Source organism: Polypterus senegalus, chromosome 6 (assembly GCF_016835505.1).
Source record: "Polypterus senegalus isolate Bchr_013 chromosome 6, ASM1683550v1, whole genome shotgun sequence".
Lineage (NCBI taxonomy): Eukaryota > Metazoa > Chordata > Cladistia > Polypteriformes > Polypteridae > Polypterus > Polypterus senegalus.
In genome coordinates this window covers 111,169,077-111,196,807 of record NC_053159.1, presented here as the reverse complement: position 1 = coordinate 111,196,807, position 27,731 = coordinate 111,169,077, and the positions used below count along the sequence as shown (strand labels likewise).

The following is a 27,731-nucleotide window of genomic DNA, read 5'->3' as shown; positions in this document are numbered from 1 at the left end:
GTGAGAACTCAGGTTAAAAGCGGTGTTGAGGTAACAGACAAGATCCCATTTAGGGTAGGTCTGCACCAGGAATCTTCTTTAATTATTTAACTCTTTGATGTGGTTATGGGTGTGTTGATTGTTGGGACAAAAAACCAATCCCCCTGGTACATGTTTTTTGCTGATGACAACATGCTGTGTAGCACCAGAAAAGAGGAAATGGAGAGGAATTTGGAAGAATTGAGAAGGGCTTTGGAAGACAGTGGGTTGAAGATAACTGGGAAGAAGACAATATATGAGGTTTAATGATGATCAGGATTTGGAAGATAGTTTACAAGGAGAACTACAGAAAAGAGTGGATACATTTAAACATCTAGGATCAGTGGTAGTCCGAGATTAAAAACTTGATGCAGAGATAACCCATACAGTGCAGTGTGGATGGGACAGCTGGAAGAAGGTGTCAGGAGTATTGTGTGATCAACAGTGGTAACAGCAGAAGTGAAGTATGGTGTTGAGACATGGACAGTAAAGGGAGTGCAGAAGATGAATTTAGATGTGGCAGAACTGAGATGTTGAGTTGGATGTGTGGAGTTACAAGAAGGGACAGAATAAGAAATGAAACAATCACAGTTACAACACAAGTGGGAGAGACATCTAAGTAAGTAAAGGAAAATAGACTGAAGTGGAATGGACATGTGATGAGGAGAAACAATGAATATATTTGCAAAAGAGTGATTGGAATGGAAGAGAAAGTGAGAGAGGCCAAAGTGGAGGTGAATGAGCAAAGTAAAAGAAGATCTGAATACAAAGGGCTTGACTGGCAAGGAGGTGCAGGACAAAGCTGTTTGGAGAAGGTTGATCAAGCTCATCAACCCCATACAGAAGTGGGAAAAGACGAAGAGGAAGAAGAAGATGATTGAAAGTCTTCTCAAATTATAATTCTAACTTTGAGGTAAAGTAGTTAATTCTGTTATCTTTATCTGAAATTTTTGAGTTAATGAAAACATAAGTTTTGAGGTAAGGTATTAATACTCACTGATCTTGCATGATACCACAGAGTGCTAATGTGTTGCATGGTAAATAGCACATACAAGTACGAATTTCACTCTACACATGTGATAATACTGACCCTATGAACCCATTTTCACATGTTTTCTGAGTTGTATTCTAACAATTTTGTTTCCAAAAGAATAGATTTACAAATAAAAAAAATATCATTTAACCAAAGGTGCACATCTTTGAGATACGGGTGAAAGTCTAGAGTGTACAAAGAACATCTCTCAAGCTTCACACAGTGGATTTCAGCACCTTTCCCCTCTACTGGCTCACATGTCATTTTCTCCTGTTAAGACCAAAGGGTTCTCCCTTCTGATTACAAGCCATGTGCCTTGTTAAAGCTAGTCAGGCTACTGTTTATTATTACATATGGAAGTAAAGTATGCTCCATTATAATTATTACTATTTATTCCACACAAAGGTATATAAAATATTTGTCTGCTGCATGTGGTTTGTATGATACTATGACATGGAAAACAGCTGTTCTGTCTGTGTTCAGGCCGCATGCATTCACTTATAACACCATCATTTCTAGTTGGCTAGTTAAGGTTACTGCAGTGGGCTGGCGCCCTGCCCGGGGTTTATTTCCTGCCTTGCGCCCTGTGTTGGCTGGGATTGGCTCCAGCAAAACCCCCTGACCCTGTAGTTAGGATATAGAGGGTTGGATGATGGATGGATAGTTAAGGTTATCAGCTGTTCCCCTTTAAAAAATAAAACTGCTAGAGATACTGTATGTAAGGTAACATTTTCTTAAAGTGTCACATTTTCTGCCTATCAACTCAAGCTTTATGCAACCAGGCAAAACATCATACAACCATGGATGTCAGTGGAGAAAACATTTCAAAAGGACCTTCAGTTATGGTGGGGTACCATTTGAATTCACTTGGGTCAGGTCTGGTGACAGAGCAGAGAGGATTTCATTCTGAATCCACTTGACCAGAGAACAGTGGCCAAGTAATTCTGGGTACCGTATATTTGAGTTTCATGCTAATTTTGTCCAACACTGATTCAACTTATGGAAACCTATTGCTGGTGTCAATAGCAACTACTGAACAAAGTTTTTCCAAACTCAGTTCAGTTAAGTCCAGACTCAGAAATGTATGTGGATAAAAATGGCCTTGTGATCTTCTTCTTCTGTTACCATTAACAAAGATGTATACAGATAGACAGACAGAACATATTTGTCTACCAGGGAGATATTTGGCTTTTTACAGCTCATTATGTAATAAACACACACACGCTATAGTCTGACAGTGTGATATTGAGAAGATGTGCAGCATTCCTCAGAATGGCTCTTAGTTTTGTTAATATTCTCTCATTTGTTACTATTTCTTTCTTTTGGGTATGGTGAGTGGTGTGGTGGTCCAGAGTATATCTCTTTTAATCAGCATGCTGATTTGGTGCCCCTCTCTTGAAGTGATATTACCAGCGCAGCACACCACGGCACAGAAAATTGGACTGGCCATCAGAAAATATGAAGGATATCACTACTAACATCAACGGAACATAATCTCGGAAAATAAAACAGATTGTGCTTTACCCTTTCTTATATAGTTCATCTGTGTTACAAGACTAGTCCAGCCTGCACTTGATCTGGACCCCTAAGTACTTGTAGTACGGTAGTTCACTACCTCCACATCTACTCAATAACCAGTTGAGTTTAATTTAACTTGAGATTAGATTGAGATTCTTTGATATGCTCTTTTGTCTTGTTAAGATGTGTAGGTGCTGTAGGGATAGCGGAGTGTCTTTTCTGATAATCTCAAGTAGTCAGAGATCAGGGATCAAAAGTTGTGAATTACAGAATGCCCCTGAAGTCACATTCCAATTTAGCGTGGCAATAAAACACAGAAATAAAGGTGGGCACTAATTTGAGTTCAGGACACTGCCCACTTAACAGGTCTTTGTACATCACAGAGCTGGTTTAACCACTATGGCCCCATACTGCCCAATACAATTGGCACATGCATGGACCAAGGCCATGAGGCAATGCAAGGCTCATATGTCAATTTATGCGGATGTGCCATGTCTCCCTGTTGTAAAACATTCATATAGCTTATGAAAATGTGTTTACTTTTCTACTTTGCAATACATTAACAAATACATTCTCTGCTCAGGAGCCAACACCATTCAGTTGGCCCTGAACACAGCAATAGTGCAGGTGTCAATGTCATGGGGAAGCACTCCCCTGAATACAGGAATAATAACGGGGGCAATGGCATTACTACTACTAATACAAATAATGTAGAATTTTGATGTTGGCTCTTCTTTGTACTTTTACTTATAGTGTCTCATAAGTGCTGGTAATGGACAAGATTAAAATAAGACAGCACAGAGGAGGTTATTTTTCCCTTTTCTTAATTAGTCATCGATTCTAAGCCTTTCATTAAAATAGTGGTAACCGAGCTGGACTCAAACATAAGTATCAGAGTAGTTGCAGTATCTGTAAAACATCTAGCTTACTTTCACTAATACCCACCAGGATCTTAGACCCCCTGAATTAAGATCATCCTGCCTTTTGATTATAGCTACTGCCTTACAGTCTAAGGTTGGAATCCTTGCATGGTCACTGTCTGCGTGGAACCTGCTACTCTCATCCCAAAGATGTGCTTCTTAGATTGTTTAGTGACTCTAAACAAGACTGGTATGTTTCTCCTTCAAGGATGGACAATTTTGGTAATGTACAACTTGTTTCTGCTAGAGCATTTAAGATAAGATCTTGGTGTCTTTTTCAGGTGTTTGTTTTTGTAGCTGGTTAACACATTTATACCCATTTGGATTTGCCCCTATGTTGACCTTTGGGCCTCCACTTATTTCATTACATGGGAAAAGAGATACCAGTTTAGCTGCTCTGCAGTACTGTGCCCTATATAACACTTTATGCTCCATCAAGATTCATGTCAGGGTTTTAAATTTAAGTAATATCAGAAATGAGAATGTCCTATGACCTGTTTGAGTATCGGCAGATGACAAACAGCTACTGAAATCCAACTATTCTTTGTTCTTTCATAATATTATGGTTGTAAAACTAGACCAATTGGCCCAGTAATAGACTATTTAGGCAGAAGAAATCATCACTGAATCAGCTTTGTCAAGCCTCCATTAACTATGCTGATTTGTTCCCTTTCTGTACTATAAGCAGCTGGGCATCTTTAGCGCAGGGATGTTTTACTGGTGGCCATGGTAACAAAAGCTTTGCACCTCTGAAGTTTCTGCTCAAGATCTCCTTGCCTGATCTGTGAGTAATCCTATGGCATTAAGGCAAGAATCCCAGGCTTTGAGACATGGTCAGTTTTAAATGGATTACAATATATTTTCCACAGGCCATAATAATGTTATCTTTAACAGAGTGCAGTACAGAGGAAGCTGCGACACAGCCAGAACCCTGCAGTATAAACAGAATGAGCAGCACTGTTAAAAACTCAAACAGCCAGGTACTGTGGAACATTCTGGCAGAAGAACTGGAAGACCGCCAGACAGAAAGCACCAGTAAAAGCCCCTGTGTGTTTACCTAAGACGGGTGGGAGCTTTATCTGAACTGTTAATATTAAACAAAGAAGGGAACTCTGCTGGCACTAGACCAACGTCATCACATGTTACAGTACAACATCCTTAAGGTCTGCAAGTAAAAGACAAAAAACAAAACTAAGTGACCTCATTTCATCCTCTCGCCATTTATGGAATTATTTGACGTCATAAGGAAATAATCCATAATGATACCCTTCAACAAACTTCAAATCCACACGTAATTACAAACTTTGGATGTTTTACAAATCAAACATCTGTGAAATGGTGGGCTAGGAACTTTTTTGGCACAGAAGTAGATGTTCTGAATAAGTAGGAAAACTTAATTTGTGCAGGCATCGTGGCTTAGTGGCTGAGGCCTTGGGACTGTAAAGTGTTGCCAGTTCCATTCCTCTCTGTGTGATCCTAAGCAAGTCACTTAAACTGCTCTTGTTTCTACTGTTCTACTTGTTCTGTGCTGAACAATTGTGTTCTTATAAAAGGACCTAAGGCTACTGGCCACACGATGGTGTAGTGGTTAAGGCTTTGGACTTTAAACCCTGAGATTGTGGGTTCAAATCCCACCACTGACACAGTGTAACCATGAGCAAGTCACTTGACCTACCTGTGCTCTAAATGGAAAACCCAAAGAAATCAAACAATTGTATCATAAATGTGGTAAGTCACCATGGATAAAGGAATCAGCCAAACTGAATGCAAATGTAAGCAAGCCTAATTACTGAATTGATGCCTGTACATGAGCTGTCATGCTGTGTATAATAGAGGGGTCCAAACAGGCTGGGATTCTTGCCATAACAACATTTATTTATATAGCACATTTTCATACAAAAAAATGTAGCTCAAAGTGCTTTACATAATAAAGAATAGAATATTGCTCTTATTTAGCACTTAGCTATTTGGTTCCAGAGTTCTACTGTAGATTCAATTCTTAGCCTAGTCAGTGGCTGGGTGCAGCTTGCACATGGTCTCCATGTGTGTGTGGATTTTTTCATTGAGTGCTATGATTTTACTCCAGCATCCAGTGGTGTGCCTCCAGTGGCACTTGTACGGGGTCTGCAGGCAGGTGGGCCCACAGTGGCTGCATGGTTTTAGTTCTGTAAAACTTTATTGGTAACATGCTATCCCACTTGGCACTGGAAAGAAGATTTTAATGTTATCATTTCCACAATTCCATAAAACTTAATTATGACTATGGAGTTTTTATGAACCTTATCTAATAGATGAATCTCATTGATAGTGGTCATTTTTCATGTTTAAGATTGAAACAGAGAGAGCGTGAGTTATTTCCTTAAAATAATACACATGCCCTACTTTCTGAACCCAACTCTTGTTCATCCAATTCTTAGAATTTCTGCAACATCAGGAGACTGTTATGATGTTCTTCATTACCTTTTTTTATCATGTTTTTTATGTCCAATTTGGGTGTTTCATATAACAGGATTTGTTTAAATCAATTTTTTACACTATTGTTTTTGTTTTGAAAGAGATAAATTAATTCTCACGCATCACTGCAGCATTATTTTCTTTTCTGTGAACACAGCCATTTTGTACTCTGTTCTGGTTGTCCAAGTTTGTGGATACAAAAAAACTGTGTATTTTATTCTTCATTAAACAATGTCTTCTTTTGATCTCTGAGAACAATTTTATTTAGAGTTTTGATGTGCTGCAGGTGTAGTAAGAATTTGCTTTTTGCAAAACTGCCGTCTTCATTTAATTATTGATAGTCTCCAATTGTAGCGCTGCTGCCTCGCAGTTAGGAGACCCGGGTTCGCTTCCTGGGTCCTCCCTGCGTAGAGTTTGCATGCGTGGGTTTCCTCCGGGTACTCCGGTTTCCTCCCATGGTCCAAAGACATGCAGGTTAGGTGCATTGGCGATCCTAAATTGTCCCTGGTGTATGTGCACCCTGCGGTGGGCTGGTGCCCTGCCTGGGGTTTCTTTCCTGCCTTGCACCCTGTATTGGCTGGGATTGGCTCCAGCAGACACCCGTGATCCTGTATTTAGGATATAGCGGGTTGAAAGATGGATGGATGGATTTTAGCATCTTCTTTCCTGGGTGGCGCAGAGGTGGGGCTGCTGTCTCACAGTTAGGAGACCCAGGTTCGTTTCCCAGGTTCTCCCTGCATGGAGTTTGCATGATCTCTCTGTGACGGCGTTGGTTTCCTCCGGGTACTCCGGTTTCCTCCCACAATCCAAAGACATGCAGGTCAGGTGAATTGGCGATCCTAAGTTGTCCTTGGTGTGTGGATGTGTGTGCCCTGCGGTGGGCTTGCACCCTGCCCAGGGTTTGTTTCCTGCCATGCACCCTGTGTTGGCTGGGATTGGCTCCAGTAGACCCCCCCATGACCTTGTAGTTAGGATATAGCGAGTTGGATAATGGATGGATCTTATTTCCTGCTTGACTTTTGGATTGTTTACTGACTATATTTCTTCTCTTGGCCCTTTATTCTTTTCCTGGACACGCTTCCCACAGCTGGCTGAATAAGACAACTGGAGAGAAACGCTATGATCAGCAGAGTAAGCTACAGTAACTAATGTAGTTGCCAATCCAACAGTTGACTCCTATTATTGAAGGCATCTTTTGTAAGTTTGTTTTTCATAACAGATATACTTTTTTTGTAATAAAATGGTTACACAAGATTCATACCCGAATATTCTGCATTATACCCACAACATATTTACAGTTTAATCCAGTTCAGGGATGTGGGTAGCCATAACCTTTCCTGGAAGCAAAGCTGGAATGAGTGCTGGTTGGTGTGACTACATTGACAGACACACAGAGTTAGTGTGCTAGAATCACCAGTCAATCTTACATGCTGGCCTTTGAGGGTGTGAGAGAACCCAGAAGAAAACCTGACCATATGATTCTGTAGTGATTCTTCATCTACTATTGCTGTGTACTTTTAAGAATGGTTTCTATAACACAACCAGCAAGTTCAATATTGGTGTGCTTGTGCTTGCGCAATGGTTACGCTGTGTTACATCAACCTAGCTGTTTAACTGCATGAGTTACACAAGGTAAGCAACTGAAATCAAACACATCACCAGGACCAGATAATATTTATCATCAAGTTCTTAACGAAGCTATATATATATATATATATATATATATATATATATATATATATATATATATATATATATATATATATATATATATATATATATATATACTGTATATATAAACCCTTGATACATATTTTTAGGAAATCATTGCACACTGGAGAGATTCTGGAAGACTGGGAAATGGCAAATATCATCCCATTATATAAAAAGGGTGACAGGGCACATCCAAGCAACTATAGGCCAGTAAGCTTAACATGCATCACAAGAAAATTAATGGAAGGAATTATTAAGGATAAGATTAAGCAACACCTGGCAAGGACAGGAGTTATTCTGAACAGTCAGCATGGGTTCAGAAGAGGGAGGTCATGTTTTACTAACATGTTGGAATTCTATGAGGAACCAACTAAAGGATATGATCAAAGTGGAGCTTATGATATTATTTATCTGGAGTTTCAGAAAGCATTTGGTAAGGTGCCACATGAGAGGTTGGGCATCAAATTAAAAGAAGTGGGAGTTCAGGGTGATGTTTTTAGATGAGTGCAGAATTGGCTGAGACACAGGAAGCAAAGGGTGCGAGGAACCTCATCAGAACTGGCCGATGTTAAAAGTGGTGATCCACAGGGGTCAGTGCTAGGGCCGCTGGTATCTTTAATATATATAAATGATTTAGATAGGAATATAAGTAACAAGCTGGTTAAGCTTGCAGATGATACCAAGATAGGTGGATTAGTTGATAATTTGGAATCCATTATATCATTACAGAAGGACTTGGATAGCATATAGGCTTGGGCAGATTTGTGGCAGATGAAATTTAATGTCAGTAAATGTAAAGTATTACACATAGGAAGTAAAAATGTTAGGTTTGAATACACAATGGGTGGTCGGACAATTGAGAGTACACCTTATGAGAAGGATTTAGGAGTCATAGTGGACTCTAAGCTGTCGACTTCCAGACAGTGTTCAGAAGCCATTAAGAAGGCTAACAGAATGTCAGGCTATATAGCAGGATGTGTGGAGTACAAGTCACAGGAGGTTATGCTCAACCTTTATAATGCAATGGTGAGGCCTCATTTGGAGTAAAGTGTGCAGTTTGACTAGGCTGATTCCAGGTCTACAGGGGTTGGATTATGAGGAAAGATTAAAAGAGCTGAGCCATTACAGTTTAAGCAAAAGAAGATAAAGAGGTGACATGACTGAAGTGTTTAAAATTATGAAAGAATCAGTACAGTGGATCGAGACTGCTATTTTAAAATGAGCTCATCAAGAACATGGGGACACAGTTGGAAACTTAAGAGTACATTTCGCACAAACATTAGGAAGTTTTTCTTTACACAAAGAACAACAGATACTTGTAATAAGCTACCTAGTAGTGTGGTAGACAGTAAGACTTTAGGGACTTTCAAAACTCGACTTGATGTTTTTTGGAAGAAATAAGTGGATAGGACTGGCGAGCTTTGTTGGGCTGAATGGCCTATTCTCATCTAGAGTGTTCTAATGTTTTAACTACATTTAATGAGGCACAACCAACAACATGTTTGTTTTTAATTAATGCATAATTAGTAAATACTAATTCTATATACAAGTACAGAATATATAAAACTTTTAAAATTATTTTAATTTTTTATGGTTCACTTGTACACTAGAACAATGTAAAGACATTAGGAAAACTGGCTCGGAACTTCCTTCTGTTATACATCAAAATAGTTTGCTAATCTACCAGTGAAAAGAAAACTCTGCTGTAATGTACTTGAATAACACCTTTGATCCTACTGCTCAAACCCTAGCCATGTAGTCACAGATACAAGGGCTGTACTGCCCAAAGACCATAAAATGCGTAGCTGTTCAATGTACGCTTAATCCACTTCAATTTCCCAGCAAACATAATGGGCCCTCCATGAGAAAGTCAGTGTAAAAAGGGGATATGACATTTGTCAGTATTCCACCAGACATTTTCAATTCCTCCTCCAACAACAACTTAGAACAGCCTGCCTGGGAAAAGATCACAGTGTTCCTATACAGGAACAGGTGGGTCCGGTTTAAGTATGTTTGTCACAATTACAGTTATTAATTTCTGTTTCAAAGTGATTGTTTTCTAGCGAAACACACAGCAAAGTATTTTAAGGTATTTTTATTTAAAGTAAATGATATAATATGAAAAATTAGTAGGGGATTCTGAAGCTATGAAAGTGACACCCTTAGGCATTTTTAAAATACTACTTTGTTATTACGTCAAATAGACAAAGCAATAGTTTGAACTAACAAGCATTCACCAGGCTTATATTCCTGCATCATTAGTTTAATTGTCTTAAAGACAATGGGCATGTTGTCCCATGCAGGAAATCCCGGGAAGGTGGCTATGTATTAAAGTACAATGATATAAGTCTGGGACACTGAGGAAAAAAAACTGTAATTATTTAAGGTTTGTTCAAACTCTTCTCTAATAGGCTGGGAAAGTCATTTATATAACAGAGCTTTGCCACTCTGCCTTACATTTTATATATTGATTGTTGCTCTTCTTTATCATTAGTATGTTCCATGGGGTCACAGGTATCTATGCATAGGTCTATGACTCTACACTCTGTTTGACAATGCATATTTTTATTGCTATTACGTTATTGTTTCTCTTTGAATGTTTCATTCCTTTCACCTTGGACTATCATTTTCCATCACGCCAGCTCAACAGCTGCAAAAAGAAACCATCACAGCAATGTCAGGCCATCCACATCTTTCTGACAGATTCCATTTCACTTTCATAGTTCACAGCCAATAGTATGAACTTCCATGCACTGAGATTAAAGACATAAATCTTAAATGTCATATTCAGTTTCAAGGAAGAGACATCCCTCATTTAGTGAAGAAAGAAGATAAAGTAAAACTTTCATGTCTGAATTCTTCTCTAAAAACAGAGAGGCACTTGCATGAAAAGCAAAGAAATTGGACTGGTGATTACATGCATGATAAAATGGTTATTTTTGTCAGGAAATGGTCAAAAATTATTTTAGATTACTTAAGAGATTTTCACGTGCCATCATTTGAACTTTCCACATTGTAGTGATGAAAACTGCAAGCACGAGTATACTTGCTGGATGTTTAAATCACTGGACATGTTTTCTGATTTTTTTTCATTGATTATTCAGTAAGATTATGAGACAGTCAGCCCTTTGTGTCCTGTATTTTCCATTTTATCGTTATGTAGTGTAAAAGGCATTTTCAAATTTAAACTATCACCTGATGTGAATTCTTAATCATGTGCCTTAACCTCCATAAAGTCGCCTGTCTTTAATGTACAATGGCTACATGTTCGTATAGTGTTTCTAATTCTCCACAGAGCACTGTTGAATGTGAGCTGCCTATTTTTCATTTTCATCACACCTCCAAAAGGCAAAGATCTGCCAATCTATGCAGTTAAATAAAAGGAGCTGCTGGACCCTATTATTCAAATATAACTCATGAATCAAACATGTTTCATTGTTTTATGGTGTTTTGTTCTATTGTTATATACAGAATGTATGAAAAACAGTCATAAGTAAGTTAGAAAAAGAAAATCAAAGCATCACTCATTTATTTATGAAGCCAATGCATTATATATTTTTTAGATCTAAAACAAATCAATTTTCATCTTTTGCTCTGATCTTTAGTAATAAAACCAATTCAGCAAGACAGCAAAGTAAAGCAAAAGCACAACTGCATACTAAACAGAAATGCATAAAATGGACCATCCTGGCATTAAAATGGGGGGGAATTCTAACCTGTAAGTAAATGGGTAATGAAATGGAAAAGTGCAGAATGGTGATAAAGGTAATGAGGTGGAGAGTAAGGGAAACCACAGTGGTGCAGTGATACTTGAAAAGCATGCGCATAAAACAGAAGGTTGACTGACAATATATATTGTATTTATTCAGCCATTTACATGCTCCTTAAACATTTGTAATGACACTGAAATGAAGTATAAACTGCAGGATTATTAATTTAGTCGCTCCGTGAACAATCCATTAACTTGGTTGTATTCTACTGAAAAAATTAAAAGACATATACAGTAGATATTTGTAGTTAATTGCTCTATGTGTATAATGTCTAGAGATTATGCAACCTATGTAAAAGGGAGAGAGAGGTTAGGAGCAGGGCGGATAGCATTTTGCTGTACCCACCACACGATGAACCACTTGGATTGGGACACTAGTGCAGGGAGTGACACCTGAGCACCAAACTCCTGTAAGTTGGAGGACCTGCTTGCAGGGCAGGATATAGATTAACGTCATACTTGGGGTAAACAATTGCAGGTTAAGGGCCTTGCTCAAGGGCCCAACGGAGTAGAATCACTTCTGGAGTTTACAGGATTCAAACTGGCAACCTTCCAATTGCTGGCACAGAACCCTAGCCTCAGAGCCATTGTGGAGGACACCCGGAGCCCTTACCCGGCCAGGACGCTCAGAGCATGGAAGGACTGGAGGAGAGTGTATTTTTAAGCATGTTTGTCCCCAAGACCGACAGAGGGCAACCCCCTTGACTTGCAACGGGGCCATGGGTCATGAGAATGGAAGCTCAACCCTGTTGGGGACCATGGCCACCGCCAAGGGGCGCATGGACATTTGCAGGGCCTTATTTGGCCACACTTCTGGGTGTGGTGGAAGAGGCTCATTGGGCACCTGGAGTCCTTCTGGGTGCCCTATAAAAAGGGGCCAGTCCCCTACTATTCATGGGCCAGAGTCAGGAGGAAGAGGACCAAAGCCTGAAGAGGAGTGGAGGCGGATGGACTGGCGGCAGAGAAGGGACTGTGTTGTGTCTTGGTGCTGGTTCACTATGTGCATAGGACTGTAAATAAACCGTGTGCTGGGTGTTAAACTTGTCTCCTGCCTGTCTGTGTCTGGGTTAGGGCGGCTGTACGCACCCAGGCTTCACACCATAGTTATACACTTTTCTTTGTTCCATCCCAAGTGAAGCTAGTTTAAAGTTTCCATTTGCATTGTACCATGTGTGTTGTGGAATGAAAGTGATACACATTCACTCTCTTCAGAGACCACAAGCATGCGAGGAAAGATATTAAATTAGGTTCTGATTTAATGTCTAGGTAGTGTCTGTTTTATATTATAGTATATATTTCATGATCATTCTGAAAACCAAAAGCCAGAAAGAGATTTGGGCAGTTCACTGTGAGGCTCTATTAGCCATCAGATTTCATCAATAAACAGGTTCCAGTGAAAACCTGCCATTACTGGGCATGGTATTTTACCAACCAGCATTCCTATTATAATTTTAATGCACCACAGATGGCAAAACTTCATTGTCAAGACTTGAAGATAGTTAATATGGATATACAAAAAATGTTAATGTTCAAGTGGGTAAGTCAGTTTCCTCCCACACTCTAAAGATATGCAGGTTTGGTGAACTGGTCTGATTGTGTGTGTGTGTGTGTGTGTGTGTGTGTGTGTGTGTTCACCCTGAGATGGAAAGGTACCCTGTCCAGTGTTTGTTCCTGTCTTATGCCCTGTGATTGCTGAAACACGCTCCAGTTACCCTGGATAAACGGATTAGGAAGATGGGTCAATAGATAGATGGATAAATAACAACAGAGTAACATACATCTTAAAATAAAACCAAACAAAGAAATTAAAAATCAGGTAACCACATCCTGAAGTAACAAGGCATATAACTTCTCTGTAGCTAATGTAAATATACAATGTAAATATTGATTAGACAAGCTTCTGAATGAGACCACTATTTGGGAGGGAGTGATCAAATATCTTCTTCCAGGAAACACCCTGCTGTTAAACATTGACCAACCTCCACTTACCCGTATCGGTCAACTACCTCATTTTTCTCTCTTTATTTGTATGTTTAAAGATTATGATGGCACATAAATTACAGGAGAACCCTGTTCTTTCAGAACTTTGCTGCTTCACTGCCAGATGCATTTGGAAGAACAAACAGAGTGGAAATTAAAATAAAAAGTTTGAATAAATGCTGACGGTCACTGGTTTTGCTTCTGGTTACATGAGCCAATGTGAAATATGACGATAGGGAATCTATAATCTAAATTATTCCTGTAATATTTTAAATTTGCAACACCATATATTCATACATAGTGTATGAACATTAACTTGTACAGAGTCTAGTCAGAGCTATCACATTTGTGGAATGAGGGGGGCAAACCAAAGAAACAGAAGACAACCCACCTGGACATAAAGAAAGCATCCCAGCTACATTTACTGTAGGCAGTAACTGAACCAGAAGTTCAAGACATGATAACAAAGCAAAATTACCAAATAGCCACCATGCTGGCTTTTAATACACACAATTACTATTTTGGAAATTGTTTACAAAGTTCACTGTATTGAAAAGAACTCAGATGATTATTTATAGAATAAATTAAACAAATTATTTATCATAACTCTGCAAAATGTTTAAGAAGCTGCCTCCAATTCAACCCCAAAGTTGGAAGTGAAACTTTTTTCTGTAATTATCTGAAGTTTACACATCCAAAACAACCAAGAGCTTTCCAATAGTTAAATGACTCTACTTATTGATAAGGAAATTTTAGAGGGTGAAGTACTACTTGGATTAAAAAGGCTGAAATTAAACTAATCACCGGAACTAACTACCATCTAGAGTGTTAAATGAAGTTAGTGAGCACACAGCATCACTATAGTATGAAAAAGTGGCCTAATGATTCATGTTGGCAATAATGTATGTTATGTGCTTTCAGTCAACACAGTAATATGCAGTATGGCTCTAATTACAAAAAGAGGAGTTGGGGTAGGAGACGGGGGTAAAATAAAGTGAGGAGTTGGAGTCAAAATTGATGGTTTTGTGCATTTACTCCACAACGCTGTCCTCAATGCATATCTTTCAAAAATTATTGGAAGGTAGCAAATATTAGTAAATAATACTAGTAATAATAAATAAATTAATAGAAGTAAATTTAGAGGATAAGACTGAGCATCACATGACAAGAACAATTGTGTTAGTCAAGAGTAAACTTGAGTTCAGACATTCTCACTAATGTTCTGGATTTCTATGATAAAGCAGCAAAATGATACGATCAGAGAAGTGAGTATGATATCATCTAATAGCTCAGAAGAGTTTGAAAAGTTACCTCATATACTAGGCATCAGACTAAGTGGGAAAGTGTATCGATGGGTGCAAAATAGGAAAATAGGAAGCAAAGGCTTATGATGCAAGGAGACGTTAGGTCATTAGGTGATGTTAAAAGTGGTGTCTCTCAGGGATCAGTCCTGCGGCCACTGCTCTTTTAATACATATACCTTAGATACTATTCAGGTAAGAATACAAATCCTTATATATAATTTGATACTATCTGTATGTATGGTGTTCGCGTCAATACCCCACATGTATGGTGTTCGCGTCAGTACCTCAACTCAATACTAGTTAGAAACATGCAATGGGATTCTGCCTCTGTAGTTAGAACATAACGTGGCAAACGCAGACACAGTATTGCATGATTGGCTAAGAATGTTCGAATGCTTCAGTGACGCCGTTGGACTGCCGAGTATAGTAAGTCGGTGTTGGTTCGAGCAGATAACAGTAAGTTCGGTTGTTTTTTGGAACGTTGGTTTGGTGGGGTGTACTTTCCAGGACTAACATCGTCGACTGACTTAAACCCTTCGACAGCTCCGGAACCGTAAGTAATTTAGAATGTATCGCCATTTGCTTGGTACGTCGAAATCTATCTTTGGGCAGTTTGGTTTTGGCATCCGTCCTTCTGACACCTATTGGCAAACTGAGTAATGACGGCTGGGTATTAACAACGGTCACTGTTTAAATTTTAGCTGATCTCAGATCTGAAATGACCACACCAACATAATTATTACTCTGATTCTGATTAGATTTGTAAAATCCGGTTTGTTTTGAAAATTTGTTTGCTGGAAAAAATCAAATGAGGTGCGCCAAAGAGCTGAATTTACGTCTCGCAGCCCCGTTTAAACAGGAAGCTCTTCATTACATCAGCCGAAAAGGTCTATTTTAAGCACAAATCAGTGCCATGATAACAAATTCATTTCAAGGGCTTAAAAAAACAAATAATTCTTCGCAGAGAAAGGTATGGATTTCACAAACATAAAATTTGTAGCCTGATTCGATCGGGCTCCCAGGCTCTAGTAGAATATAAATTGCAAACTGGTTACTCCTAACTGTTTTTTGCAACAAATAACGTAACTGTTCTGTTTACTACTTGTAAATACTTTATACTTCCTCAGCTTGTACTGCTTGATATCTATTTTAGTTTGTATAGTTTTTCTGTTTATTTGAGCTACCTATTGAAGTTTGGAAATGTTTTCTGGTCAAGAATTTGTTGTATTTGTATAGTGCAAGGGGTCCTGAATCACAGTCCTGAAGGGCCGCAGTGGCTGCAGGTTTTTGTTCTAACCCAGATGCAAGTAGAAAGCAATTTTTGCCAATAATTTAATTTCATGGCTTGTTAGTGCTTTAACTCTGCTAGGTCAGGTAATTCTCATCATATCCTAGATTTTCTTCCCCTTTCCAAGGATATCATCCAAAAGATTTGAAGGCTAAAATGGATGAGTAATTCTCAGTCCTTCATTTTTTTCTCTTCTTTTTCCTTCCAAGTATTTAATTAAACCCAGTAGTGCATGATAAAATATACATAGGTGTAAATGGAAACAAGCTAAATGGAGAAATGTTGGTCTATTTTGTCATTTGCATGTTATTGTTAATTAGGAGCAATTGAAAACCAAGACTACAGCTGTTTAAGACTAAAATAAGCAATAAGGTTTCAAAATCTTAATAAGCGAGACAACAAAAGTGAAACAATAAGTGCTTCTTATTAAGCAACTGGGTTGGAGAAAAAATCTGCAGCCACAGCGGCCCTCCAGGACCGTGACTGAGGACCCCTGGTATAGTGGTTTGCACAGTGTCAGGTTAATGGTGGGCTGAAATTATGTTGTCTTGAGTTGGTAATATCTTGTACCCCAGGTTTTGCACCTAACCAAAGTCAATTCTGGTATGTTTCAAATGCTAGCAATAAACTGATTTGGCTTCCGATTAAGTTTTCAGATGATACCAAACTAGGCACATGATCTACAATCAGCTGAATCATTACAGCAGGATCTAGACAGAATACAGATAGGCAGATCTATGGTAGATAAAGTTTAATATAAGTAAATGTAAGGTATTACACGTGGGAAGTAAAAGAGTTACATTTGAATAACCATGAAAGTACACCTTATTAGAAGGACCTAGAAGTTGTAGCAGACGTGTCACTGTCAGCATTCAGATAGAGTACAGGAGTTATTACGAAAGCCAGCAGGATGTTACTGTAGGTTATATAGTATCATGTGTTAAGTACAAGTCAACGGAGGTTATATAACACACCAGTGAGGCCATATTTGGCAGTGCTGCATGCAGGTTTGGCCTACAGGATATGAAAAAGATATAGCAGGACTAGAAAAAGTCAAAAATTGGGCAATTATGCTGATTCCAGGACTGCATGGTATAAGCTATGAAAAGACTTGAAGGAGATGAATCTTTCCAGTTTAAGCAAATGCCGACATGATCAAAGTTATGAAATGAATTAGCACAGTGGTTGCCAGCTTTTACCTTAACATTAATTAATCAACAGCAAATCAAGGACACCGAATGAAACAAGTTAAGTGCATATTTTACACAAATATTAGACAGTTTTACTTCACAAAGAAAACCATACACACATGGAATAAAGTACCAATTATTGCAGTAGTTGGACTTTAAGGTTCTTTAAGACTCAACTCAACATTACTTTGGAGAAACTAGGAGGAAAGGATTGGCAAGCTATGTTGGACAGAATGGCCTGTTCTCATCAAAACTGTTCGACTGTTCTCTATGGATTACACAGACTAGGAACCCGATTGTGGCTATAATTACCCTGATGTTAACTTAATGTCTAGAGAAAACTTTTATTATATGTCTTCACTTGCAATGCACCTATAAAGATGTCAAGACATCGTCTGCCAATAAAAAATAATAATAATATTCTAAATATGGTGGATGATTAGTTAATAACTCAACAGACCACAAAAGGAAGGCAACATTCCACTAAAATGACTGCAAAAACAAATTCAGATGACAAACATATTATTTAACATCCAAATATACAGTATGTGAATAAGTAAAATAAAAATTAAATATTCCTTCAGTGATTTATGTTATATCAGTTCATTACTTGTTCCTTTTTACATAACATAACACGTAATTCATTACAAGGTTATAGTAGGCCAGAGCCCATCCTGATAGCATTGGGTACAAAGCTGAAAACAACCTTTAATGGTTTCCCAGTGTCACGGGTTCTTAACCCATTTGTGCACCCAGACAACATAGAATCTCTCATTAACCTAACATGTACATCTTTGGCATGATGCAATAAAACTGGTGTACCCGGAGAAAGGCCACACAGACGCAGGGAGAATGTTCAAACTCCACAAGTTGAACTTAGAATGTTACTTACCATTAATTCTTATTCGTCTAGAAGTAGTATGGTGCTTGTAGGATTAATCACTTTTTTGGGGTAAAGAAGCTACAATAATACAATAACATTCACTTTACATGTATTGATTTTCTTTGAACATGCTTACACATTATACTGCATGGCATTCACATACCTTAACATCCAATGGTTTCTTAAGCCTCATAACTCCCACTTCAACTTGCTTGCACTTGTACCACATTGGTTTCCTGAGAGTCATTATTTGCACAAGTCTTTGCGAAACCAGACAAAGTGAGAAGGCGCTGAGCGATTGATTTGGTAATTTCAACATTACGTGTTTTCAAAAATGTTTCTTTGTTGATGACAGTTGCAGTAGCGCCATACATACAGCATGTTTAAATGTTGTGGGCTAGCATGAAAAATGATTTGCTTTAAGATAAATCACCTTACAGCAGACACATTCTTGTGTTCCCAGAGTACCTTGTAAATTTAGAAAGGCTTAAGCAGAACTACAATTCCATCCTCACCCCTGCCCAGCCAGAGGCTTGTTACTAAAGAGGAAATGAAAAAAAAGTCTCAACGCTGAATGAAAAATAAAAACAACAATAAAAGGTCACTTGAAGTAGGTTCCACATGAGGCCCTCTACAATTCTTGCCAAAGTAAACATGCCCTTTTGTACAGAATCTGTTGGCATTTTTCCTATTTTGAAAGGGCACAAAATGTCATGGTACACTGTAGGTGAAGGACAAAAGCAATTGGCATATTCTTTTTTTGCTGAGTGGCAACTAGAATTTAAGAGAATGCTGGGTTCTTTAGGTCTGGTAAAATTTTTCGAAAAAGCCACATTGGCTCTGTACGTGTCATGTTTACTAAAACCTTTTAGATGGTAAATGATGTCCAATATAAGGCCATTTGTTTAAGAAAATTTTGTCTTTGGATTACAAATGAGGCAGAACTTTGCAAATAATGTATACTTTGTATAAAATCAAACTGAAGATGACAGACGCCCCTGTTTGCTAGGTGTTCCAAGTTTTTTCGACTTTTAAGTCCATGTCATTTCCATTAGTTTTACTTCAATGTTTAAAATAATTTGTTTTGATTTTGAAATCATTAGGTTACCATTCTCTTGTACTTCTCCCTCACTTAGAGATAGCAAAATATTATTCATTCAGGAAGTGGTCCCCTGAGGCAGAGCAGGCTCTGAGAGACTGCTTTGCAACTACAGACTGGGATATCCTGCTGGAGTCACATAGTGAGAACATTGAAGACGCTGTTGAATGCACAACTGATTACATCAACTTCTGTATGGACATTGTAGTTCCAGTAAGAACAGTACGCTGCTATGCTAACAACAAGCCATGGATTACAAGTGACATCAAAGGCCTTTTGAACCAGAAGAAAAGGGCTTTTAAAGGCGGTGATCAGCATGAGCTCAAGTGCGTGCAGAAGGAACTCAGAGTCCAGCTCAGGGCGGCGAAAGAGCAATATAGGAGAAAGCTGGAGCAGAAGTTGCAGAACAAAAGCATGAAGGAAGTGTGGGATGAGATGAAGATTATCACTGGCTGCAGCTCGAAGCGGGGTGCCACCATCGAGACAGACGTGGAGAGAGCAAACCAAATGAACAACTTCTTTAATAGGTTTGATCACCCTACTCCACTCTCACCTCGGAGTACTGCATCCTCCAACCATCCTTCTGCTGATACCAGCATAGGTGAGACATCCCCACCCACAATTACAGCAGCCCATGTGAGCAGAAAGCTGAGAAGACTTCGTGCCAGCAAAGCAGCGGGTCCAGATGGTGTATCGCCATGACTGCTGAAGACCTGTGTGTTGGAGCTGGGGAGTCCTCTACAGCGCATCTTCAACCTGAGCCTGGAACAAGGGAGAGTCCCAAGGCTTTGGAAAACATCTTGTATCACCCCAGTCCCAAAGATATCACGTCCTAGTGAGCTGAATGACTTCCGGCCTGTTGCTCTGACGTCACATCTGATGAAGACCATGGAGCGGCTGCTGCTTTACCACCTGAGGCCACAGGTCCGCCACACCCTTGACCCTCTGCAGTTCGCATACCAGGAGAAGGTGGGAGTGGAGGATGCCATCATCTATATGCTACACCGATCCCTCTCCCAGTTGGACAGAGGCAGTGGTGCTGTAAGAATTATGTTTTTGGACTTCTCTAGTGCCTTCAACACCATCCAACCTCTGCTCCTTAGAGACAAGCTGACTGAGATGGGAGTAGACTCACACCTGGTGGCATGGATCGTGGACTATCTTACAGACAGACCTCAATATGTGTGTCTTGGGAACTGCAGGTCTGACATTGTGGTCAGCAACACAGGGGTGCCGCAGGGGACTGTACTTTCTCCGGTCCTGTTCAATCTAGATACATCAGACTTCCAAAATGACTCAGAGTCCTGCCACGTGCAAAAGTTCGCTGATGACACTGCTATTGTGGGCTGCATCAGAAGTAGGCAGGAGGAGTAGTACAGGAAGCTAATCAAAGACTTTGTTAAATGGTGCGACTCAAACCACTTACACCTTAACACCAGCAAGATCAAGAAGCTGGTGGTGGATTTTAGGAGGCCCAGGCCCCTCATGGACCCTGTGATCATCAGAGGTGACTGTGTGCAGAGGGTGCAGACCTATAAATATCTGGGAGTGCAGCTAGATGACAAATTAGACTGGACTGTCAATACTGATGCTCTATGTAAGAAAAGTCAGAGCCGACTATACTTTCTTAGAAGGCTGGCATCCTTCAACATCTGCAATAAGATGCTGCAGATGTTCTACCAGACGGTTGTTGCAAGTGCCCTCTTCTACGCGGTGGTGTGCTGGGGAGGCAGCATAAAGATGAAAGACGCCTCACGCCTGGACAAACTTGTTAAGAAGGCAGGATCTATTGTAGGAGTAAAGTTGGACAGTTTAACATCTGTGGCAGAGCGACAGGCACTAAGCAACCTCCTGTCAATCATGAATAATCCACTGCATCCACTGAACAGTGTCATCTCCAGGCAGAGGTGTAGCTTCAGTGACAGACTTTTGTCAGTCTTGCTCCACTGACAGACTGAGGAGATCGTTCCTCCCCCACACTATGCGACTCTTCAATTCCATCCGGGGGAGTAAATGCTAACATTACTCAAAGTTATTGTCTGCTTTTACATGCATTTTTATTACTATTTAATTTAATATTGTTTTTTGTATCAGTATACTGCTGTTGGATTATGTGAATTTACTCTGGGGATTAATAAAGTATCTATCTATCTATCAATCTATCTATCTATTAAAATAAAATGAACATGCAGATGTTCTGCAGAAGTGATATAGCCATTTACAGAGCACTCATTCACAAGTAAAACATCACTTAGTTTCATTCTCGCTGTTCACAAAAACTGGTAAAGTGATCAAACACACCAGTAAAAAGTTCCGCTTCCTGCCTGGGCTAACAACAATAAAGTGCAATTTCACAGAAGAAACAGGCGAAAACTGTGTGGTTATCCTTAACCAATGTAAAAGCATACATTATAAATTATAAAGTAAAGCCAAAAATGTGTCATTTTTCTTAGTCAAGATATTTTAAACCTGGATTTTCCAATGTTGTGGAATAATTGTGTTTACAAAATCATAGTAAAGTGAAGGGATCCCAACATGAAGAGTCTGCAAACCAATGCAGTATTGCCGCTTAGCTCTCTTCTTTTTAGTTCTAGACTGAAAGCATGTAAATCATCCTTTTAGGATCTGGTGAAGAAGGTCGGATTCTTTCTGCCTTGAATCCAGTGTGGCTAGTTTGGATCTCCCCATTTCCAATGACTCCAAACTTGAATGACCTTGTCTGTAAAATGAATTATGCCATACAATTTATAAGCTTATTGAAATGTATGGACAGAACCTACTTGCCCAGAATGGGACTTCTGTACTGGAAAGGAAAATGTGGATTCTGCTATTAGCAGGGACAAAAGGCAGAGACCAGTTAAGGAAATCAACAAATAGAAAACACATTCTTTCTCACCCCTGAACCTAGTAATACATCCACCAGAATTACTCTACAACTTTGGACAGCTACCTTCCTTATTCTTTTCCAGGGCCCAGTAAAACAGTTCAGCAAATAAACGAATCCTTGTTGTAACATAACACCGTTTCACACTGTTAAGTGTTTAAACATTTAATAAAAACTCCCCAAAACTTACTCTGCATACAGACATCTGATTTGTTGTGAGGGTCCCGGTCTTGTCGGAGCAAATGATCGAGGTACATCCAAGAGTCTCCACAGATGGCAGACTTCGGACAATGGCATTCTTCTTAGCCATTCTACGTGTGCCCAAAGCCAAGCATGTTGTGATGACAGCTGGTAGCCCTTCTGGGATGGCAGCAACTGCCAATGCAACGGCGATCTTAAAGTAATAGATGGCACCACGAATCCACGAGCCTCCATGAACAGGATCATTGAAGTGGCCAATGTTAATGACCCAAACAGCCACACAGATTAAAGAGATGACCTTTGACAACTGCTCCCCAAACTCATCAAGTTTCTGCTGTAGCGGTGTCTTCTCCTGCTCTGTACTAGCCATCTGGTTGCGGATTTTGCCAATCTCTGTTGAAACTCCTGTTGCTACCACTACCCCAATAGCCTTCCCAGCAGCAATGTTGGTACCCTGCAAGAGGGAATGAGACCAAATGAGTACTGACAAGGAGCATTCACAGGTAAGAAACAGAGAGACATGTTTCACTTACACAGTTAAGGAAAAGTTATTTTGAAAATCAATGAATGCAACTTCATCTTCAGCTGAGCAGTAAGAAACTAATGAAAAAATCTTGGCTATCCAGAAATTGTTCACAAAACAAACAAAACTGTGCAATAATCAGTGACTGCCATCAAAATTAATTTAGTGCTGTGTCTCAATCTAAAAGAAAGTACTTTTCTCACCTAATTAAAAATATAAAAATTTGTCAGATAAAATTACAGGAGAAATTTCCTTTTCAGCCAATACAACCTTCAAATTACTCTGGTTTATAGAAATCTTTGACATATTTTCCAAGACCAAAAAAAAACTTAATTGCTACATACAAAGACATGCAGAGGATATTACTATTTACTTCTAATATAACTAGGGCTGTGATGATATACAATAACACTGTCAACTGAAAATTTTTGCTGATTACTTTATTTTATATGCTATTATAATACTGCATGTTTCAAAAGGTTATCAGAAGAATCATGAAACACAAAAGAACATAAAGAAATGCCTGGGTTAGGGTTAGGTTTTGGTTAGGGTAGCTTTAAACAATGAAACATTGAAATTGCAGGAACAAAATCAGAGTGGGAAAACACATTTATAAGGTTAACTGGATTATTATTGTTATTGAGAACCTAAACCTTAAAAATGTAGATAAGAGGTCAAGTGTGGCAGGGTTAAGGGGTGAGGGTCTACTTCTTTAGTGAGAGCTACTATTGAGGTCAAGGTACACTTGCTGAAAGATGCCTACAGCACAGGAAAAAATGACCTTCTAATACAGTAAATTTTTGAAACAATCAAACTATACACATTGACGGTCAAACCTAATCTGAAAGTACACCATAATCACACCATTTGAACTATTTATTTTATACAACAAAGAATATTGCCACGCTTGTCTATTTACTGCCCAAGTGGTCTTTACTACAGGAAGCCACACTCAGGCTTCTGTGATTAAAATTGATCATGTTCCTTCCACTGCTGATCTCTTAATGACAGCACATATTCTAAACACATGACACCATCAGTCATTTAAAAGTGCACTGTATGCAGATCATAACATGGTTACAGCCGAACTCCTCTGATATTGTCAGTAGTTGAAATTGGGACATTAAAGGACGAAAAATGGAGAAGTCAGCCTACCTGGTAGAGAGGGATGTAAACCTGTACAGTTAGGTCCAGTGAGACTGCGACCTTTCTGATTTTCTTTCTGTTTTATACTTTGCATTCTTCATTTGTTTATCCTTTCCTTTGGTATATTATTTTGGCTTTCTTAGCATAATTCTGGGTATCACTGTTGATACTAGTGTGCCCCCTCTCTTTGTAAGGTTATGTTATAAGAAACCATTGGTTAAGAATAACAGATATTGAAAGCAGGAGTGCTTGTTCTCATGTCCAACAATGATGGATGGATTAAAAGGCAGAACTCTACGTGACCATCTTCATCAAGCCCTTCCGTGAGAAACCTAAATCCAAAGAGGGCCGTTTCATTTATGTTAGGTAGAATGCCCAGAGGGGACTGGGCGGTCTCATGGTCTGGAATCCCTACAGATTTTATTTTTTCTCCAGCCGTCTGGAGTTTTTTTGTTTTTTCTGTCCCCCCTGGCCATTGAACCTTACTCTTATTCGATGTTAATTAATGTTGATTTATTTTGTTTTCTTATTGTGTCTTTTATTTTTCTATTCTTTATTATGTAAAGCACTTTGAGCTACTGTTTGTATGAAAATGTGCTATATAAATAAATGTTGTTGTTGTTGATGTCTAGATTCATTTGTTACACTGCAAAAAGCAACGGTTAAGGTTTCTGCTTCAACACAGAAGCACTTAGATGTTATTCAGTTATGATTCTTAGTGATTTGTGTTTTCACTGCTCTTTAGCCAAAGTAACTGATGCTTCTCGCTTTGCTGAAGACAACATGTCTTTCCAAAAAGCTTCCTCTGTTGCCAAAGTAAACATACAGGAATGTGAAGACTATAATAAATTTGCTGAAATGTGGATAGATATTTTGAAAGTATGATAATCAACCTTGCTTAAAGAACAAAAAGGCAAGGAAAACCAAACTGCTGCTACATTAATCTTATTTCCAGGGATGCTCCTGACTGGAGTTTTTGTTTTCCTCTCCTCCATTTTCAGAGTTCAACAATAATATTATTGGATGGATACTGCTAAGCTCTATTTTTGTTAATCAGTTTTGAACCACGTTGTTTCCTGTCTATTTAAACTAATCTCTGTCTTTAGCTGTACTCATTATGTAACTAGGAATTTATAAAATTTGTATTTGTATCCACCTGTGAATATGTCACAGCCCTCCGTGCCTGCATTTAGTGAAAAGTGTTACACAAAAATAAACTGGACTGAATATTCCCAAGAACACAGAACTGCTCTCTCGCACAGCTTCTACCCATGTGCTTTGGTGACAGCTGTGGTGACAACACATTGAGCTAAACACTCTAAACTACCCTATTTTCAACACTAGGCTCCCAGGCTTATCTGAGAGTTACAGTTCCTCTAGCATGTCCTACACCTGCACTGGGGTCTTCCAAGTAAGCCATGCCTGGTATACCTTCCTTGGGAGGAGCCCATTCATCTAAGATATATATTAGATTCAAGACAATACATTTTGCAGGAAGAGATAGACAATAGTTTATACCTTTATGAACTGTTTCTAACACTTTCTCAATACTACGTTCAGTTCTGTCTGTCTTCCACTTCAGGGTTTATCACATCCAGATAATGTTTCTTTATATTTGCTTTTTGTATACTTCAGACAATATTTCAAATAGGTGTAGAAATCAATAATGTGGCTGCTTCAACTCTGTATGTGATCTTATCATAACACTAAAAACTTTACAAAGGCTTTTTTTAAATATCTGGGAAATTAATAAAATGCATAAGAACATAAGAAATTTGACACACGCTGTCCCACTATCTCATCCAGATTCTTATTAAAGTTTGTCAAGGTTTCTGCTTTAAATACCTGGCTCTGTAGTTTGTTCCATATCTCCAAAACACTTTACATAAAGAAGTGTTTTCTGCCTTCAGTCCTATGAGCACTTCACCCTTAATTAAGTACGAGATTCACTCTTAAGTACCAGTGACCATTTTAAAGACCTGGATTTGGTCCTTATGCAGTCTCCCCTGCTTGAGACTAAACAGGTTTAAATCTTTGAGTCTGTCAAAGTAGGACATGTCCTGAAGTCCTGGGATGCACCTAGTTTCTCTTCTCGGCACAGCTTCAAGTGCTGCTATGTCTTTCTTGTAGTTCAGAGAATTACATGCAATACTCTAGATGTGGTTGCACTTATGCACTACATAGTCTGAAAATAATATTATTTGATTTATATTCAACAGTTCTTACAACATCTTATAACCTAACATTTTATTTGCCATTTTAATTACATCTGCACACTACTTAGATGAATCCTTTTCAGAGGTCGCTTCCTGTAGGCCAGGTGTCTTATGTCTTGTGTTTATAATTGACATTCATTTTGTCCATGTGCAGAAAAACTGCATTTTCCAAGTGTTTGCCTTGTCAAAGTCTTTCTGAATTATTCTTGCTGTCTCCTCAGTGTCTACCATTCTTCCAATTTTAGTATCATCAGTGAATTTCACAAGTTTGCTAACTTGAATCAATGTCATTAATATAAATCAAAGAACATAAACGACCAAGTACAGACCCTGGAGGGACTACACTGATGGACACATGGAGCATTCTCTTCTTATCTGTACTCTTTGTCTCCTGTGCATTAACCAACTTGAGATCTAGTTTAACTCTGACTCCAAAAGGTCCTAGTATTACAATTAATCTTCAGGATGGGACCATATAAAAATGTTATTTAAAAGTCTAAGTAAATTATAACATATGTTTTGTTTTTGTCAAATATTGTATTTGCCTGTTCAAAAAAATAAATAAACAAATAAAAGATTGGAAAAGAAGTTTCCCAGTAATGAAAAGTACAGAAATCAGAAAGAAGCTTTCACATGTGGAGACTGGAAACACACTTTCTCTGGAAACCCACTGAGGAGTTTGACAAGCTACTTCACATCATAGTTTAATAATGGTTTGCAATTGCAAAAATTGGTATCACATGGATGACTATAAGTGACCATTAGGATTATTTCCAAAGTATAGAAAGCATCAACAAACTCTCAAGTGTTTTGTGCACCAGAAAATTACAATCAATGATGCTTATAAAATAAAAGTATGTAGACTGTCAGGTAGTGAATGAACATTGATCTAAACATTCTTTAATGTCTTAAACTTTGTCTTTTTACTATATTTTGTCATATTTTGGTCACATTATAGTGTGACATACGATAACTAAAAAAGCAAATGAAAACATTAAAAAGAATAATTCAAACAAATAAATAAGAAATAATTAACAGAAATTAATGCTAAACAAAGCTCCTTACACAAAAAAGAAAACACACAATACAAAAGGGACAGGAAACAAAACCTAACAATGAAATCCACAAAACTGTATAATGATTAAAGGAAAATTCAGGCTGATATAAACATGAAGAAATTGAATGACAGGGTTGTGAAGAGTGTGAGATGAAGCCTGGGAAGCTGACCACCCAACTCCACTATGGGAAGCCTAACTAGATATTGCTATGCCAACTTCTATTCAACATCAAAAATACCTAAATACTTACTGAGAACAACATGTTTTTCTTATCTTGATTGACAGCTCTGGGATCAGGAACTGGGTCTGTGTGTTTAATTACTGAGACTGATTCACCTATTTAAGAAGAGAAAGACATTTTGTTATTATAAGGGTCTGTTTTTGGTATGAGTATGTTCAAGTAACAGAAACACATTTACATCTTTCGAGCATCCCAAAGTCACATAAATTTGAAAACTGACATTTGGAAATATCATTATTGAAGTTATCCTTTTTATACTGGCTTCCCTCCTGATGTGGCACAGTACAAAACGT

At 38.6% G+C, this 27,731-nt stretch overlaps 1 protein-coding gene across 2 annotated transcripts in view; it reads right to left on the bottom strand.

The window, feature by feature from the left end:
• atp2a3 (ATPase sarcoplasmic/endoplasmic reticulum Ca2+ transporting 3) overlaps nucleotides 1–27,731 on the bottom strand; it is a 352,313-nt gene that overhangs the window by 150,068 nt on the left and 174,514 nt on the right. For both annotated transcript variants that reach the window (XM_039756778.1, XM_039756779.1), the window contains exons 7-8: nucleotides 27,448–27,533; nucleotides 22,244–22,708 (exon numbers count right to left, since the gene is read on the bottom strand). In XM_039756778.1, the coding sequence (XP_039612712.1) occupies nucleotides 22,244–22,708; nucleotides 27,448–27,533 (551 nt within the window). The remainder of the gene's footprint in view (nucleotides 1–22,243; nucleotides 22,709–27,447; nucleotides 27,534–27,731) is intronic.